The sequence below is a fragment of the Amblyomma maculatum genome, chromosome 5, assembly GCF_055883805.1.
Source record: "Amblyomma maculatum isolate TAMU_Amacu chromosome 5, ASM5588380v1, whole genome shotgun sequence".
Classification (NCBI taxonomy): Eukaryota; Metazoa; Arthropoda; class Arachnida; order Ixodida; family Ixodidae; genus Amblyomma; species Amblyomma maculatum.
Genome location: NC_139348.1, coordinates 28,983,049 through 29,003,294, shown reverse-complemented (window position 1 = coordinate 29,003,294; position 20,246 = coordinate 28,983,049). Strand labels below are relative to the sequence as shown.

At 45.4% G+C, this 20,246-nt stretch overlaps 1 protein-coding gene across 1 annotated transcript in view; it reads right to left on the bottom strand.

Moving 5' to 3' along the window:
- Positions 1–20,091, bottom strand: part of LOC146187923 (Golgi to ER traffic protein 4 homolog) — a 34,323-nt gene extending 14,232 nt beyond the window's left edge. Inside the window, exons 1-6 of the mRNA XM_084603560.1 lie at positions 19,966–20,091; positions 14,371–14,449; positions 13,484–13,565; positions 10,227–10,518; positions 7,233–7,373; positions 4,385–4,527 (exon numbers count right to left, since the gene is read on the bottom strand). Coding sequence (XP_084459686.1) covers positions 4,385–4,527; positions 7,233–7,373; positions 10,227–10,518; positions 13,484–13,565; positions 14,371–14,449; positions 19,966–20,075 — 847 coding nt within the window. The 5' untranslated portion in view covers positions 20,076–20,091. The remainder of the gene's footprint in view (positions 1–4,384; positions 4,528–7,232; positions 7,374–10,226; positions 10,519–13,483; positions 13,566–14,370; positions 14,450–19,965) is intronic.
- Positions 20,092–20,246: the final 155 nt, after the last annotated feature.

Genomic DNA, 20,246 nt, shown 5'->3' with positions numbered 1-20,246 from the left:
GTCAGCTGTGCTGAGTTTTTCGGGCTCGCCCGAAGACACCCCTGCGGTGCTGCTGCCCTGTGGAGACCCCATACCACGCGCCGTGGAGTACAGTTACCTTGGAGTGCTCCTCAACACACAAGGTGCTCTATACGCGGCGCAGGAAAAACATTTGAAAATGACCTCAGCTCGTGTGTGCCATATCCTCAGACGACAATGCCTTTGGGGGTGCAATCGATATATGATGGTGAGCGATTTGTGGAAGGCTGTACATGTGCCGGGGCTGACCTTCGCAAACGCCACTTTGTGCATATCTACCCAAACGAGGGAATGGCTGGAACGCGGACAACGTGAGGTGGGACGACTGGCGCTCGGTTGCCACGGTCGCGTTGCTGTGGAGGCCATCCAGGGGGACATGGGCTGGTCAACGTTTGAGGCCCGCGAAGCCCACAGCAAAATTGGGTACGAGACCAGACTCCGCACCATGAACAATAACAGATGGGCGAGGAGGCTGTTCCGGTATATACACATTGCTGGCATCCGGACAAAATGGTGTGTTCGTGTGCAGACTCTACGACGGAAATACGGAGCGCAGACGGACACCCAAGACCAGACCGCCTCGCCCAAGACCACCATACGCAACCTTATACAGTCGAGCCCGCTTATAACGAACCTGAGCGTCATGCGGCGTCCGTTCGTTATATCCCGAAGTTCATAGTAACTGGACCACAAACTAAAAAAGAGAAGAAAAAAAAAGTTGGCGGTCAAAACACGAAATTTATTTCTTAGCAAAAAAGTCTGTGATGCTCGTCTGTTTCTGCAGTGCAGATGCGATGAGGGCGGTCTCCAGTTTATTTAAAGCACTAGCGTGCTCTTCGCCGAGTCCCTCGGCATAGACAAGTTGTCTGAGGCCCTCTATATAGCCCATTGCTACAGATGTGCTTACGGGTGCTGGCTCAGACGTTTCATCTTCATCTGATTCTTCCGCGTCGCTCTCGGCCCGCACATCAGAAACGATGCCTTCGTCCGTGCACGGTTCCGCAATATCCGCGTCTTCATCCGCAGAAATAAAATCCTGCCAACCAATGCCAGGGCCTCCCATGTCGGAGTCGACGACGCGCTGCCACAAATCGCCGCTGGAATCATCATCATCGGAGGCATCAGGCCCGACGTCCGGTACTGCATCGACGAAGCCGGCCTTGCGGAAACAGTTTCGCACGCAAGCGGTCGTCACCTCCGCCCAGGCCGCCTTCACCATCTCAAGGGCTGAATACAATGAAACTCGGAGTGGCAAGTTAGCAGCCAGACGGTCAACGGCGATGAGCAAGCGCTGCACAATGCGGCGCCTATACGATGCCTTAAAGGAGCGTATTATGCCCAAATCAAGAGGCTGCACTTTAGAAGTGGTATTGGGCGGCAGGAAAAGTATAGTCACTGCCGTCAGAGACGTTTGCACGTGGTGCGCTGAGCAATTGTCGAGCAACAGCAGCACGCGCCTGCTTTGCCTCTGCATGTCGCGGTCAAACTCGCCCAGCCACTCTGCGAATAAATCCCGTGTCATCCAGGACTTAGTATTGTGCCTGTAGCGCACGGGTACATGGTTCCGAAAGCAATGTGGCTTCTTGGATTTTCCGATTACAAACGGCATGCGCCGGTCGCTGCCATTCATATTAGTGCACAGAAGAACTGTAACGCGCACTTTACCGTGTTTACCGCCAGCGCATGACTCCCCTTTCATGGAGTGCGTTTTGTCTGGAAGCATCTGATAAAATAATGCAGTTTCATCTGCGTTATACACATCCTGCTCCGCGTAGCTTGCAATAATGGCTCGGTTTGTTGCAAGCCAATTGGCAACGTCCTGGTCACTTACCGAACGCGCCTCACCGACAATCGATTTAAAAACAATCCCATGCCGCACTTTCAACCAATGTAGCCAGCCATTGCCTGGGCAGAAGTCGGGAAAATCTAGTAGGAATGCGAAGTCTTTGGCTTTGCCCAGCATCATTGGTCCACTTATCGGAATGTTGCGAGCCCGTGTGTCGACGAACCACTTCAGCAGCGCATCCTCTACGTCCGCACAGGTGGCCTTCCGCAGGCGCTTTCTGTCCGCTGTGTTGGCGTCGGAGCTGGCGATCTTTTCCTTATTCTTCAGAATTGTCGAGATGGTTGATTTCGACACGTTGTACTTCTTCACCAGCTCGCAATTTTTAGCACCTTGAGACAGTTCCGTCACAATTGCTCGCTTCGTTGCCATGTCCAGCGCTTTTCGTTTCGTGACCGCTGGAGGCAGGCAATTCCCGTCCGCCATCCCGAATTATTCGACTCAGGCCCGACAGACTATGCCGGCGGCCGGCTCCGTGGAGACAGGCGAAGACGAGGGAATGGCGAGAGGAGAGGGGAGCGGAGTTGCGAGGAGGGGCGGCAGCGTGGCCTTGGAGGCCACACCACGCGCCGACACTCGTAGGCAGCGCGCGTCGGCGAGCAAAGGGTAGCTCGCTTGCGAGGATGATTGCGAAAACAGACCAAAAGGGATGGGAGCCCACCGTTATCTCATATCGGGGCGGCGGGTTTACGCCGTCCGTTCGCTGTAACCGATCAGCAGCGCTCATGGACGTTCGTTATACGTGCGATCTTGTGCCATTGAAGTAATGCATATTTTGGCGGTAGCTCCGGTCTCGTTCGCTATAAGCGAAAGTTCGTCTTAAGTGGGGCCGTTATAAGTGGGCTCGACTGTACAGCAGGCGGAGAACGCGCAGTGGAGTGCTGCTGCCCAAAAAAAGACGACTCTGGCGCTATACAGTGCACACAAAAGAGCGATCTCCGCTGAAACGCTGTACAACAACAGCATCAGTAGCGAGCTCCTGTTTGAAGCACGAGCAGGAGCGCTTCGCACACTGGTGTACCGCCGCCACTTCGACACCGCCCCAGAAGTTCAAGCGGTGCTGTGCAGAGCCTGCGGGATCCAAGAAGAATCGACGGAGCACGTTGTCCTCAAATGCACGAAGTTGTCGCCCCAGCCGAGAGAGGGCACCACGCTACCCCTAGCACTTGGATTTACAGCAGCGGAGTGCGGCATGGAGTGCGGTGAACGCGGCGACAACAGTGGCAACAGTTGCAACAGTGACAGTGCTACGTCAGTCACAAAATCCCGTCTCCGAATGTGGTGGACACTTGTCCACCATTAACTCTTCCTTTTTTTTTTTCTCTCTTTCCTTTTTTCTTTCTTTTTTGGCTGGGACACAGTTTAGTGTCCACCTGTTACAAAGGGTGCAGCCTCAAATCATCATCATCATCATGTACCGTGAAGACGGAAATATACCAGAGGCACAAGTTTGGCCTAGGTAGTATTTGGTGCATTGAGAGAGTTACTGCTTTGCTCCCGTACCCAACAAGACCTGTGCCAAGTGTAGCCACATGTGACTACATTTGCATGCCTTGCATGCCTTGCATGCAGGATGCGTGGTGTCTGAACCCCAACGCCACCAGGTACACACCAGGCTTCTAGTGGGTACAAGTTCCCCTGTCTCACCAATCACGGCGAAATAAAGCGAACTTACTGAACACAAAGCTTTTTATGTTGGGGACAGCTCCTCATGGCTATGGAGCCAAAGCTACAGAGTCGACAAGCAGCAGCTCAGTGTGCAGCAGAATACAGTAGCTCCAGAAATTCCACGAATCACACTCTCGAATATTATACCCCTGTGGAATTGTCCACACTCTTATTACATCAAGATGTTACTGCTCCACCAATCATCAGTGCATTTTAGTATAGAGCATTTTGACATTACTTATCAACCCCCGCCGGGGTGGCACAGTGGTTACGGCGCTCGGCTACTGTTCCCAAGGACACGGGATCAAATCCCGGCCTCGGTGACCGCCTTTCGGTGGAGGCAAAAAGCAAGGCGCCCGTGTCCTGTGCGATGTCAGTGCACGTTGAAGAGAACACCAGGTGGTCGGAATTTCTGGAGTCCTCCCACTACGGCGTCTCTCATAGCCTGAAGTTGCTTTGGGGCGTTAAACCCCACAAACCAACCAACCTATCAGCCAGCCCATGCTGATGAGCACATGGCCCAGCACATGCCAATGGCTGTCGGGGAATACTATGAAGAAGAAGCATACGTAGGCTGTGTCTGCTGCATCTCTTCGCCCGTCTCGGTAGGCTTTTGCAATGTGCTCGTTTTGAGAACATAAGCCATGCGGGATATTGACTAGCTGCAAATTTACATGTTTCTGCATCGTTGGCAGCTCGAAAACTGTCTCATTCCCCCCCCCCCACACACACACACGCGCGCGCGCGCACACTTTCCATGCCTCTGCTAGTTGTGATGTAACACTTCTTAGCTTTAGTTGGTGCGCTGTAAACAAGAGCCGATGGGGAAGAAAGGAAAAAAGGCAGAGAACTCACCAAACATGCCCTGTGGCTTTGGGGGTGGCGGGAGGCCAAAGAAGAGCTGGCCAATTTTGTCCAGGTACTGCGGGTAGCTGGGGTCCCGGCTGATGGTCGGCTGGTACTGCTCACACAGCACCGTGAACGCCGCCAACTTGCGGCTGCATGGCCCAGCACAGCTTCATCAAAAGTGGTGCCACGAGACGGTCATGAATATCACCATCCACATGGCACTTCCTGACAAGCGCCAAATGATTCCAATTTTTCCTTGATACTGTTCCGGTTTCATCGTCTGAGCAATGATTGCGATGTGTAGCTGTTGCTTAGATCATGTGAGGCACAAAGAAACTGAAATATAATCGCTGATATGTGACTTCAATTCACTGCAAAACATAAGCCAGGCTGATGCGTGGGCTACAATGACAACAAACGCTCTACTACTGGCAGTTATATTGTCATTTCTCTCATGCCTGACATGACTTAAGGGGGGACGCGACCTTTGAAAACCGAAAAATCGCGAAAAAGTCGATTTTTGGAAGATTATATATTCCGGTAGTATGTCTTATAAACTACCATTTCTGTAATTATCAATGCCCAACTCGCCGTAGAAATACTCGAAATTAACTATTTAACAAGCCGCGGCAGCGGCGGAGCAGCGAGCAAGCGCCGAAAATTCCCAAACTTCGCGCGCGCACCATTCCTCTCCCGCCGAACTGAGCGCCGCCATCTTGGTCTTGTTTTGTTTGTGAATTCTTGCGCTTTCTTCTGCCACCCTCGGCGGCGGCGACGGCGGCGCGGTCGAGGCGTGGCTTGCTACCGATTGAGAGCCTCGTGGCGGCTTTCAAATTTCCCGCGCTCGAATTCAAGGCTGCGATTGGGCAAAGCGCGCGCTCCGCGAGAACGCGGGGGATCGGGCGACTACTATTGGCTGCTGCGGCCGCTGACGCGTCGGTCTCCGCCTCCTCGCGTCGTCTGCTACGGCTTTTTGTTTGCTGTCGTTGTTGGCTGCCTCGAGGTGCGACACGCATTCAGTGCAGACTTGGCTAGCTTTTTCTTTTCTTTTCTTTTTTTTTTTTTCGTTTCGGCGTTTATGCCGCGGAAGATAACCCGGGAAGTCGCTTGTCGCGTTTGGGCCGCTCATTGTTCCTCCGGCGAGATGCCGCGATAGATAAACCGGGAAACCGCTTGCTGCGTCTGCGCCGCCTACCATGCTAGGGCGAAATGCCGCGGGGGAATCGGGAATGCCGATTGTCGCGGCTTGCAGAGCTCAGGATCGACGGATCTCAGCATGTGGAAAGTGGTCCGCGGCACCAAGGCGTTCGCTGTAGCCGAGATCGACGGAGCGCCATAGCCCTAATGTATATTTTGACGGCCGCACAGGACTTGTTAGTGATAATTGCAAGTGTTCGTCTTAAGTGGGGCCGTTATAAGTGGGCTCGACTGTACCTGAATAAATTTTTGAGGGCAAGGCAAGCCCATGTATTCAAAATATTATGTCTGGAATTTGTCATAATTAATTTGGTTAATCAACATAGGTCTAATTGATAACAAAAAATTCCAATTCTATGCTGTTTTTCAGCAAGAAAATTTTGAAAAAGGGCTTTGTCTTGCCCTGAGGAACCTATCTAGGAATCAGCATGACAAATTGCACAATGCCAGTGCCTTTCACAATTTCTCCAGGCTTGATATAAAGGACCTATTCGAACCAGTTTGATATGCTTCTGTAACTTGAGAATTAGCATGCACAATTCTATGAAACTTGGTGGTTTTTCATTTGTTAATGTCATGAGCCTGTCTTGAAAATTTCATCATGATAACTTGAGAAACAAAAAAGTTATATTTCTCTCAACCTTTGAGAGCCGTTTTCTCAGAATCAATTTTTTGCACGGTGTGGCTGCTAGGGAAAATCATAGCTCAAGAACCGCTTATTGGATTTTCATGAGTTTTTTTTTTTGTTATATACCTAAGTAAAATTCTGAGGGCAAGACAATTAGTTTTTTTCAAAATATTTCATGTGTAATTAGGGGCAGTCAATTAAAATATCGTTAAGTCAGGTGTAAATTTGAACACCAAATTTGGGGCTGTACTAAAATTTTTCAGAGAGGAAATTTGGAAAAAGGGAATTGTCTTGCCCTGGGGAAACTATCCAGGAATGACCATAACAAATTTCACACTGCTAGCACATTTTGCAAATTCTCCAGGCCCGCCCCTAGGGACCTATGTAAACTATCTTGATATACTCCTCTAGCTTGAGAACCGATGAGCCCAGCTTCATGAAACTTGGTAGTTCTTCAAATGTGTGTACTATGAGCATACCCTGAAAATTTCATTCAAATAACTCAAGAAATAAAAAAGTTGGTGTTCAAGGGTAGCCTCCCCCCTTAAACACTAGCCTGTCATTACAGCCCTTGTTTGGTTTATGAAACTAAAACCAACTCTAAATTAACAAGAAATTAAAGTATACATTATTTAGTGGTCACAGTTGAATATCACGGGGTGATCCATATATACTAGTACCTTTGACACCCATGTAAAGACAAGATATAAGCCGGAATTTTCTGTCTGTACACTTTTAAATAAAGAGAATGAGCAAGAAAAAAAAAAAAAAGCCTGAATGAGCAAGGTGGTATGGTTACTGAGGAAATGGGTCTTGAATAAACCTCGAAATGCATGGCTACAAATTACAGGCTGGACCTTGCGTCCTTAATAACCAGAATTGTCTTTCCTTTTCCAAAGTGATAATTCATTTCAAGCTGCTGCAAAGGTCCTAATAACAACAGGGACTTCTGTGTTTATTTAGGGAGTTCTTGCATCAGAGAACATGGGTAAATGAAGGAATGCATTCAAACGATGGCTGCCCACTTACGTCTCGACAGCTATGAGGAGGAACCAAAGGAAGTTGAGCAGTGGCAGGTAGTAGGGTGGCCCAGGATGGACACTGGGATGACGACGCGTGTACGCAAAAAACACAACCGAGGCCGTTGAAGGGTTACGCAGGCACAGGTACCTGCGCAAGTACAACACCCACAAGTCAGTCGAACCCTTTGCCCTGGCCTGATGCTCACCGGATATGGTGACACCTTAGGCAGATTCCTAACAAGATAGCGAAAACAGTAAAGTCAGCCCCTAAAAAAAAAAAAGTCAGCTTTTCTTTAGATTCAAAAAACTCAAAACCACAATGCAGTGAAGGTTTTGACAGACTCTTGTAAATCTGCGCAGCTTATAAAAGCATAGCTTGACAGAAGCGATGAAGGATGAAGTTGAACATAAATACATGGACACTGTTAGCAAAGGGGCAACATGACGAGCACAAATGAGGAACAAGCAAGGAAACTTGCAGGGAAAGTATTATTCAGATGCTCGTTCCAGCGCCCACAGTCAACCGCTCAGATGTTTATTTATTTATTTATTGATACTGCAATTCCAGTGTTGGAATTTTTAGCAGGGTTGGAATACAAACTAAACAGTTTAACAAAACAGGTAAAAATAAACAATAATTACAGTGCCAAGTTGAAACTCTTCTGCACAATTAGGAATAGAACCAAACATATACAACACAGCAGTGAAATAACAAATGCAATAAAAAGAAACTAGGTGATATGTTGCGAGAACAACATCAGTGATGGCTGCAGCACTTCATTGTTAGTGAGGTTATTCCAATCGGAAATAGTTTGTGGAAGGAATGAGTATTTAAAGCAGTTATTTCGAACGCGAAAAGGAGTTAAAGTTAGCTGGTGTCGTCGTCAAGTTGCGTATCCGGACGAAAAAACAAGCAAACTGGTGAGTTCTGATCTGAGTTCTGAGTTCTGGTTTCAGCCTCTTCAGCGACAACTGCTCTTTTGTCCATACCGTGCCTAAAATTGTCGCCCAGTTTACAAAGCGGAACACGGTCAATCTGAGGAGAAACTTTAAGCCAATTATAGTTTGTTACATTTCAGGGGCAAGACGAATATCTCCATGAACAAATTCACTCAGTCAGACTTTCTGGAGTTACAAAGTTCACGTTAGGCACCGTTTGCGATTTTAGTGATTCATTATAACTGGACTCAATTTTTTAAAATCCCTCAATGCAAAACCAGACAAGGATTGCCTCTCAACTCTTTGCCCTATCAGGAAGCACCGCGTAATAAAGTTCGCCTAAACAGAGCCCATCAGGACAGCCCACTGAGATGACTACATAAATGTTTGCACATTCTCAATGTCTGCTTTGTTCACTGCAGTAAAAGCTTGTTAAATTCAAACTAAACGGGAAAAATGTTAAAATTATCTGAAACTTCAAAATATCGAATAACCTCGAAAAAACGAATCAGAATTCATTGCTCTGGTCAAAACTGAGGAATAATTTCCTGATTATGAAATAAGACCAGCGTGGCAATGGTTATATTTCAGATATCCAGCAATGTCTTATAGCGTGTGGATGCTGTCAGGAGCATCGAAGTTGAATGTTGCATAACTGTAATAGTCTACTGTATCCTTCACGATGTAAACCAGTAGAGTTCCACCGTTGTCACTTAATACCCATTGCAAGTGGCAACGTCGCATATGGGGAGGCTTCGCTGCATAAGCAGCAGACAGCACACGAGTGAGCAGTTTTGATTAACTGATAGAAGGTATCGACAGAAGTGAAGGGAGTGGCTGTGCTGTGCCAAAGTGGTAACAGAAGAAAAAGGGAGAGAAAATAACTAGCGACACATTAATCAGCATTTGAAATGAAGCTCAAATAAGCTAGCCTGACTGGCTGACAGTGGCTGGTAGGTCTGCTGTCGATGCAAACTGGTGGCAAGCTCAGGAAAGTGCAACTGAAACTGTGCAGTCGGAGTGTTCTCAGAGACTAGGCCATCCATTCGTTGCCATGCTTATCGTCGTGAACATGTCAGTGGTGCACGAGCGACTGTGTTGCACCAAACTCAAGTTCTGACTAGGGCTATATTGACAATCTCGTGTGGCGACAAGTCATAGCTGGATGCATAGCGAGCGTCCAACGGCAGGATTTGCACAGGCATTGGTTGAGACCAAGCTGGCAATTTGAATTATCCAGATTCAGGAACTAACAGGTGTTGATTTAACAAGCTTTTACTACTTATACGAGAGGTCATGAAGGAGGGTGCAGACTTTTGAGGATAGAATGCAGAGAATTTGGTGGGCATGACATGTCTCCGGTATGCTCTACATATGGGGAGAGAGAAAAAGCAATCACATAGAAAGAAAGCAAGGGTGATAATGACCACAAAGCAGATAGGCAGGAAAATGGCTCAGGTCTTCATTGTGAGTATTGAGTGATGTCTTATTGGAAGTGTTTGGGTTTTGTCAACCCAAACTCGATTTTCTAATGATCTTGCCAAGGAGTCTGAAAGCCATAGATGCATTGTCATGGACCCATAATAATGTCTACAACTGCCCGTTTGGGTATCAAGCATCACACGTCAGGTCACTATAGCATACTGCCATGAACTCTGATATAATTGGGTTTGTAAAATCTGAGTTTTGTTCACTGAAACACTAAGCCATCTTTATTTTGCTTCCACACTAGGAGGCTCATATCACATCAATGCTGCACCAATTGTGGCTTCTGGTGAGGACAACTGCCTCTAGAAGTGACTGTTTTGAATCACACCAAGACCAACAGCCACTGAAACAAAGAAAAACATGGGGAATATTTTTTTATTGTCTCCCTTCTTGTGAGTTGCTGTTGACTCCCTCCACATGAATCTCATAACAATCTCCTCATTTTCCAGCTAGCTCAGTCCCACACCAATGACCATTGGGAATGCACTACTTGCTGCTTTCTCTGCTGTCAAATTTTCTTTTTGGGCGAACTCCCAGGCATATTAGTGCAACCAGATCATGCACGGTGACTTACTGGAACACGGTCTGGGCGATGAACAGGTCAATCTCGGAGTTGTACCCCTTGGCTGTCTGGAACTCGACGAGCATGGCGGCGCACCCATCCCCGTCGGTGGAGTGTACAAAGTGGTGCCGAGCTTCTGGGTAGTTCTTCTCTTTCCAGAGGGTGAGCGCCACCAGCCGGTGCAGCTGCGGGTGACCGCGGGGGGGCTGCTCCCGACCAGAGGACCACTGGAGCGCCCTCGACAGGAACGCCGCCCGCTCGGGCGAGTGCGGTGTCAGCAGCGCATACAACCGCCCTAACCGCTCTGCATGTGGGAAGGGAAACAGAATACACCAGTGTTCACACCTGTCTGTCTATCTAGAGACACGGTCAAGTCCTCTCCCTCAATTAATCTCTGCTATTCATGTCCTCGTCAATTTCCACAACCTCAAAGACTATTAGACAGGGTATTATGTACATGAAGGGTGGGGCGACTGAAGCTTTGAAAATAATGAACAAGAACACATTCCAAGGAAAACAAGAAAACCATAATAAAGAGAAGAGAGCAAACAGGCATGAATAAAATACACAAAGAGAGTGTACACACAGAATTAACAAAACGCATGCACTATGATTTCCACACGGGACACAAAATACATGAATACACTAGAACCTTCACTGATATGTCCCTAGTTCATACGCTCAAAATCGTAGGCAGTGAAAATTGCCCAAAGAGTTACCATTTGTTTTTTTCTCCCAGTCACTACATTCCAAATAACACAATTTCTTAGCTGCTACTTCAAGATTTTGACAAATTGTGGCCACTTACCATGTTTAGGAATCAACTAGAAGTGTTAGCATATGAGCGCGTCAAATGTGGGGGTATATGACGTGAACTAGAGAGCAGCGGCTTCTCTATTGTGCCTACGTGCAAAGGGTGGAGCATCAGAGAAAGATGATGTGCTAACAAATGATATGAAAATAAACATAACATGAATAAGAGGAATGCAGCGGCTTCTTCGTATTGGCTCAGAGACATCGGGACGAAGCACCTGAGAACTATGCGCTGGAACATGAGCGAGCCAGACATGGGGAACACGGTAAGAATTCAGCAACAGGGAGCATTGTGATGGCTTCTCCTGCATTGGTGTAAGCGGATGAAGTGTCCAGAAACAATAGGAAGCATTCTCTGCTCACCACTGCTGTCAACAAAGTGGATATGTTGCAAAATTTCTTCTGAGACTCTTTTCCCACTGAGGACAATGCAAACATAAACTATATTATGTAAAAGAAAAAAAGAACTTTTTATATTTATTGTGCTAACTGACGAAATCTGGTTTTATGCCATGTTCAGATGTCTTTGCTGTGACCAATTTGAAGCAATCTTCGAGACTCTTTCCTTTTTTGTAATGCATTACATTTTCGGGTACAACCAAGCTGAGGCCTTGACAGGCGCTTTAGCTTCCCCCTTTTTTTGTTAAAAAGGAAATAGAATGTTTCATTTCATTTGACGTTTTCATGAAATCAAGGTGTCAATACTAAATGGCTTTGCACCCCATTCAAAAGCCACACTTCTACATTCTTTTATAAAGTTAGGCTGTTGGATCATACGTTTTCCAGATAATATGTTTTTTTCCCCCGAATTAAAAAGCTACGGCTGAAATCGAGCCCCGTGCTCGAGACCAGCAGCCGAGCGCCCAAACAACTCTGGGCCACTGCAGCGGAGCACAAGTACAGATGGCAACTGCCAACAAAACAAGACTGTGATCAGAAAAAGAATTCTAGCTGCTAGTCGTCTCCCTGTTCATTCTTCTTGCTTCTAACAACCTGCAGCCCGTAGCTGCACCAATTCAGTTCCACCAGCTTGAGTAGTCAGCCACTTGGCCTTTTCTGAAGGCCTTACATTGCACCCCTGTGAGCCAATTCGAATATTCTGCGCAAGACTCAACTAGCACGCATGCTAAGCAAACTTTGCATGTGCTTGATTGCTGACACACATACACTCCAAGGGACATGGCTAAGCTCAAACCATTGGTGCATGGCCAAGGAGAGAGTGCCACAGCCCCTTGATGGCACGCAAACTGACAGCACCCGAGAAATCCCCGTAGTATCAAGTTGGGAGTATGTAGTCAAAAGTGAAGCCCGGGGGCAAGTTGTAAAGAGCCCAGAGGATGATGAAAAAGAACAGTGTCATGCAGAACGGTTGGGATGCGAAGCCCAGGAAAGGCTGCAATACCTCAAATGGCATGCCACAGAAAACATTGACAAGATCCTGGGGCGAGCCAGAAATGACAAGAGAAAGGAGTGGACACCCAGCATGCTGGCTGAGAGCAGGCTGCAAAATGCTGAGAACAGAAGCACGGACAAAAAAAAGCTTACAGAATTGCTCTTAAGACTGCTGAAGAGCTGAAAATGCAAAAGCCTCTCTTTCTTCCACTCATTTGCTGCTCCCTGGTGCACGAGACTGCAGTGCTGTGGTGTTCTGTGTGAGCCTCACTAGATGATGCAATGTGTCTGCGTAACGGGAGATTTATCTTCTTTCTTTTCTTTTGAATTTTGCATGCACGGATGTTGAAACGCTTGCATTTTCTGCCATAACCTAGGCTCTGGGACAGGTTTGTTACATTTTTGCTCATTTATATATATTTTTTCTTGCTTACTGTCACTGTTGCTCTTTCCTTTTGCCCTTCAGCATCCTTTGAGAGAAAAGGAGAATTACAGATGCGTTCTCAGGCAGTCAGCATGGCATAGTCGTTTGTGAGCTCGGTTAAGGAGCGGAAAGATGGTGGTTTGGTTCCTGGCTGTGACACAATTTTTTTCTTAAGTGTGAGTTTGTGTGCATACCTTTCTGTCCGATACTGTCAGTCTACTCCACTCATGAGCCAAAAAAGGCGTTGCTTTCTCACCCTCCTCTTTTAACACTCTTGGTGCCTGTTTTGGATAATGCAGGCTCCATCAACTGCCAAGGCACACAGTACTATATGTCGGTGCATGTGAAAACAATGGGTGCTAGCGACATGAAACCCAATCCCAATTTAACACACCTCGAACCACACAGTGCATAAACAAAAAAGCGAATCACGCCCTCCACATCAGGCAGTAAACTTCACCACCCAGCATTGGCAGAAACTCCTACTAAATGTTTGGACTACAATTACACCCAATGTCTGCCCAGTTTAATAGAAAATCTCCCATCTTTAGCAATATAAAGAAGGCTTAATGCAAGCAGTGGTTACCATTCCCCTCTACTAAACGAAATAGTGGGGCAGTCTGGGGAAAAAGAAATTTACCAATCTGTTGATCGCAGGGTTCCGTCTCTGACTGGACAAGCACGTCGACAAGGAGGTTGGCCAGGTCGGCTCCACTGTTGCACTGTATGGGGATGACAAAAAGTTAAAAGCATGGGCAGCCACAGTTGCTGCGCAGACAAAAAGGAATGGCTCAACCTGCACTGTCAGATCTCAAATGTTCCAAGCACAGACCCTGCAGAGAACCAGCAAGCCAGCTTACGCGTTCCCCACTTGTAAGCAAACCCGAGTGCCCCAACCTTAACCAGTTCTTAGCGAGTGATTTACAGTGCATCTGGAAAGTCTAAAGAAGGCCAGGGAGATGTAAACATATCAACATTCTCTATGCATGGACTTATGTTACGGACTTATGTTGCTTATGTTATATTATGACTAATGGACTTCTGGTACAGAAATATGTGAAACTGCCGCTTCCCAGCATTAAGAATGGTGATTAGCCAAGACAAGAGCAAATGCATGCCTGCCACTGTTGGTTACACTTGCTTCCTAATAAACATTGCCATATTTGTCAGCCAGCCAGCTCATGTCCACTGAGAGACTATTTATGACACCCATACAACCACCACCACCTGTGGCCACCTTATCCTGGTGAATTCGTGGACACCATTTGTAGTCCCTAAAAAGTCATAATCGACTATGGCAGTATTGCCTGAAGCTACCACCTAACATTACAGAGATGCCACACATATTTCAGGCGCATGACATGCTCCATGCAGCCTTCAACAAAGCCATGCTATGTTTTATTCACTTAAATATATCACCAACAGCTGGACTAATTTCTTAACTACCTATAAACATTTGGCTGCACAAATGCTGTGAGCCATCTCAAGTAGATAGACAGACAACTGATAACTAAACAGAAAGCTAACCTGTTCCAATGAAAGCAGCTTGATGGCACCATCGTAGAGTAGCTCCTTCAGCTCACTATATCTCTTTTGACCTTGGTACCTGCAACGACAAAAATAAATCACGGGTCAGTACCGTACCACGTATAATTTGCCCAGGAGGTGAAGGAAAGGCGTGCTGGGATTATATAAACAGCCACAGTTAGGTGCATAAAGGACAGACTAAGGGCATTCAGCAACAGGCAGATGAATTGGGAATTGCCCTGAATATGTGCTGTAAACTGCACTTTTTCTCTGAATATATAATTAAAAGCCATCTCTACCGCTTGTTGTTATGAGCAGCATATTTTTTTTTTAGAGTGAGCATGACAAGCTAATGTAAGACTCAACTTCAAATTTCCTAGGCTGCTTGCAGATTACTATGACTTTTGGTAACCGTTTCATTAAGAGATTTACAAAGCTTAATTATGCTATCAAAAAATTATATTTTTCATCGCCCATCTTGCTTAGGAACATTTCTGAAAAGTATTGTACTTGCACTTCATGCCAAAACAAATTTATTTATGCACAAAAGTTCTCATGACACTGCAGGTTTTTCATTCAATGCATGCAGGTGGAATGCAGTAAAACCTTAGAAAGAAAACTCTCAGTGAGAGGTCTGTCTGTCAGAGAAAATGCAGAGGAATAGAAAATTACATTAAATTAAAATTGTGTATCGAGAAATGATTTCAACTGCAATCCCAAAATGAGCCAGATGCATAATCTTCAGCTCTGTCTCCTTTAAGCGTGTTTCGACTCCTTTGTTGGCAGATATCTCCAACACATTCTCTCCATTCTCAGCTGAGCTTTCTCCATTCACAGCTGAGCTCTGTCCTTGTTATTCATGTGTTCTATGGATGGCTAAGGGCATTATCGCACAACACACACTCATCATACACACTGGAAGAAAAACGAGTGATTGGTATTTTTGAAATGCACATGGAGAGCAAAAGGCAGTAAGGAGGTTTCGTAAATTAAAAAGAGAAAAACATGGGGTACATAGCAAGCGAAAAAAAAATGGTGGCAATTTGAAAACAGGCAAACAGTGTCGGGGCGCCCAAAACTGAACTATTCAAAATAAGCAACATATTCTATCAAATTTATCGAAAAACAAAACTATTTTTGTGAATAGCTACCTGAAAGGGTATTCAGTTTAAACCCACTATTGTGGTTTATGGCATTTTCAAATGCCTTCCACTGTTCATACCCCTATCTGATATGTTCTATTGTTTAAAAAAAAATATATATATATTTTTTCGCATTTACTTATTAGCCCCTTTTAAAGAGGAGGGTGCATTAATATTATGGGGCAGCTTGGTTAAAACGTTTACCTTTTTAAGCCGCCCCTGTGGGTATTCATCTTCCTTTTGTTTTTTGTTTTGGGGTTTAACGCCCCAAAGCGACTTGGGCTATGAGAGACGCCGTAATGGAGGACTCCGAAAATTTCAACCACCTGGGGTTGTTTAATGTGCACTGATATCTCACAGCACACGGGCGCCTAGCTTTTCGCCTCCATCGAAAAGCGGCCACCGAGGCCGGGATTCGATCGCGCGCCCTTGGGCACAGTAGTCGAGTGCTCTAACCACTGCGCCACCCTCGCGGGCCTGATTCCGCTCTCTACGGTAGGGTCCTCTGAGCAGCCTCACCTGACGACAGATAGCGGAAATATTGTAGAAATGAATAAGAGTGCATTTAAAGCCTACTGTGCTCGTTGCTTCAGTGGTGCAATGGATTGATACTACTTACCTGAGCACTGAACGGATAAAATATCTGTTCGAATCCTGTAAATGGAACTTTTTTTAAATTGCCAGATTAAAATAACCTACCAACATCTTTTCTGAGGGTTGTTCCCCTTTAGGTTGCATTATGTGATGTTCTTAATTCTTAATATCCACAAAACCAGCGGTTAACAGAGCCACAAAGTGACGGCATGACAACGGTAACACATTACCTTCCCCATAATCATTGTGAGTGTATGTTACCTTTAGGTTGCGTGCAGCGACACCTTTCGGTAACAATCGCCGTTTAACCTGCTGAGAGGCAGCCAGTGAGGAGAAAGAAGTTGCGGGACCCTACCGTTGAGGAAACGGAATTACGCCCCCGGCGGGGCGGTCTTCATCTGCCTTGCGGTAAAAAATTATACCATGATATGAAGTAAAAATTTTCCTAAATGACATTTTTTATGCACAGTCATCAAAAATTGCAAGTAAATCACACTTCTAATTGCCCTGGTGGCCTGCAAGTTCCACAGATTTTTGACAACAGAGCACTACCACATCGGTGTCATCGTAGAGAAATCTGAAGAGCAGAGCTTCCATTGCCTGCAATTATATGACCAAGAGCTAAGAATACAAGATGACAAATGAAGCAAACATGAGAATAAATTTCAAGCTTGATATTCTCATCTGTCTTCTTCGATGCCGTTGCTGTGTTTAATCCCAGCAGCCTTTCATAACCAATTAAAATACTGGAAACCTTGTTGGGCATGACTCCTAAGAAAGCGAAAATTGCAAGCAAAATGCATAGCAAGTTTTAACTTCTACTTTTAAAATTACTAGCCATTCACAGAAAAAAAAAAAAGTATAGTGGTTTTTATACATAACGCTCTAGCAACCATGCAGACATCCCAAACTTGTGCGATTTGTCTTCAATTATTTAATGACCCAGGGATGAATTTATGGAGATGTAACTTGTGACTATGCTACTATATGCCAGCTTGTGTAATATAAAATGCAGCTCTAGAATCAGCATTACCAGTTACATAACTGCATCAAATATGGCTACATTTTCTGAATAAATTGCAAATAGTTTTGATTGACGCAAGAGCCTGCACAGTTCGAGATTAATTTAAGTGATATGTTTTGAGACCTTTCAGAAAGACCACGGAAAAATATTTACTAAGGAAAGAAAATGTGAATAAATGATTGATATTCCACCAATTGCATTCACAACACAAAAACGTTTTGAGCGAGCTAGCTTCATTAACACTGAAGATAAGGTCACGACTGCACCTTGCTGTGCCTCATCCTGCTTGCGTCACATTAAAAAGAACACCCAGATGACCCACTTTGGACGGAAGCCGCTAGGAATGTGTGGTCATGTGTTGCCTCAATCGGCAGCAAGCAGCTACAAGGAGCAATTTTGAAAAATTATTTATAAATTATAGGTTGTACGAACAGTTTTCAAATCTGCGCTGAATATCCATAAAGGCCACACCTACAGATATGTTGCATTGGAACACAAACTTATAAAAGCTTTTCAGGGTCCCTTTAACAAGCGCGGAAATGCCAGTACAAAAGCATCAATATACTTGGCACTCACCAGCAGTTCTACACAGCCTGTTTCTAGCCCATCTTTCATGTCCCTGGGTTTACTACTAATTGCTGTTCTTCTACTCATATCCAAACATAAACCAATGTCCCATGCTGGCAAGAAAATGCCACGGCTACTTTATGAACATTCATACTCTTCATAGCAATGTTTCTCATGCAATGGTTACAAAGGGATAAACAACAGCAAATTTAACAGCCGTGATGAGATTTTTGTCCTTTCCTCCTGCCAGAAGTTCTCAATTTTATAGTTTTTAGGTAGGTAACAGTTTAGGTTAAGTGAATTCTTTCCGAATGTTGTGTACCTGCAAACCCTTTTTTTCCCCTTAAACCATCAATGCTTGTTTCAGGTTTTCACACCTGTATAAAACAATACGATGAGCACACTTGTTATGCATCAGTTATATAATGATACCATTGACGAGGTGTCATGCAATTGCTTTCCATGTTTTGCACAAATTTCACTCACATGAATTCTGTTCTTGTTTAGAAACAACATTAGGACTGCATAAAAATGTACAGGTGCCATCAAAAATAAGTGCACGATGACTCTGCTGAAAAAAATTATTTTCTTCAAATCCACACGAAAAGCAACAATCAATCTTAATGGTGCACTGTGAAATGCATATAACCACAATTAGACTGCATATATCCGGTTGGTTTGTTGGTTTGTGGGGTTTAACGTCCCAAAGCAACTCAGGCTATGAGAGACGCCGTAGTGGAGGACTCCGGAAATTTCGACCACCTGGGGTTCTTTAACATGCACTGATATCACACAGCACACGGGCGCCTTGCTTTTCCCTTCCATCGAAAAGCTGCCGCTGAGGCTAGGATTCGATCCCGCGTCCTTGGGAAGAGTAGTCGAGCGCTGTAACCACTGCGCCACTCCGGCGGGGCACATATATCTATTCCAAAATACATCAAATGAGGGCAATGAAAAAGATATTTTCTGCAACACTACCTTCCATTCACTTCCTATGGACCTGTACCAAGCCACCTCCCACAGGGGATGACAATAAAACCTGCCTTAAAACAACACTTTCTTGGGGCAAAAATAAGCTGCACAGCCCATTCATTTTGGCATCCTATTAGATGTTGAAACAGAAATCTTTTACAGGAAAAAATAATATACAGCTAGACCATATTTTCAAATTTGCCTGTTTTTGAGACTCTTCTTCAGCGCCTAACATTAGAGATCGAATCACATGTGAAAGTTCACAAAAATAACTGTAAAAAAGTGATATTATTCTACGCTACGCAGGAAACCATACAACAATAATGAGAACTTCAATTACATTAGTATGAATGCACTTCTATGACAACTCCACTAAGCTTGATGCGCGTAAGTACCACTGCCAAAGGAACTTTATAATGCGTATAAAAGGCACCCTGCTAATAACTAGGCGACAATCGTTTTATATATATCTTTTTTTTTTTTTTCCGGGGTAGAACACTACGCTTTTCACGAACCCACGTTAGGTGCTGCAGGCACTTGTGACTCGATGCGAGCACTACGTGGCCTTAACAGCGTAAGCTAGCCTGACCAATGAACAAGATGTGTAGGTTTACGTTGCGTTAAATCAAAGCGCAACCTGTCGCGATGTCATTCATGATGCCATCAGCGCGGCGTCAAACTTTCCTGGGCCCCGGTTCGCGTCTTGAACTTCCAACCTCTAAATGTATAGGAGTTATAACTCGTGGCATCCCCAAAGCTGCGCAAATCCTACCAACCTACGCAAGACGGGGACACAAGAAAGCGTTTCATCCCCGTCGGGCTACACGCAGTTGCAGCCCCATCAATATGCGGCTGCGTTGTCTTTTCTGCCCCATTTAGAGGGTCCGAAAAGCTCTCATGAGGTTTCCGATCGAATGACCAGAAATAATTGATATATCGCGACTGTGGACTCACAGCCTGCTTTTGCTACGTCTTGAAACTACGCAAACACGTGTGACGTATGTGCGTCAAGCGCTTTTCCAGGCGCTTCATCGCTCTGTTCGTCACAGAAGTCAACTCAAAATTTCGGTCGATGCAACCGCCGGCCTGAACGCTGCATAACGCCGCACACGATCCAGGAGTGTATTACGCTACATGGGTTTGTGCGCGCAAAATTTGTTTATTTGGTTCTCAGGTGACGATAACTGAAACGGGGCCTCGACGGAACCAAGCGATCCTGTGGGTGAACTGGCGATCGGTTCCGAGCTTCATGCTCGATCGACAAGAGGTGCAAAACTCGGTGGCACATGGGCTCACCTGAAATATATGGTTCTGTACATCTGATGAGCTTCGTAGTAATTTCCTGCATCGATGCACGCTTGCAATTTGTTTAGCACACGAACTGTCCCCGCCACCCGCGACGCCATTTTGGCCAACCCATCCAAAGAGTAACAAAACCTGAATCAACTTGATACGGAGTAATAATTTTAATAAATTATGTATTACTAATTTATAATTTTACACCGTATTTGTACTTTACTAAAAAAATAACAGGTGGATATACACAATTTTGTTAATAAAGTGAGGAGCAAAAAATT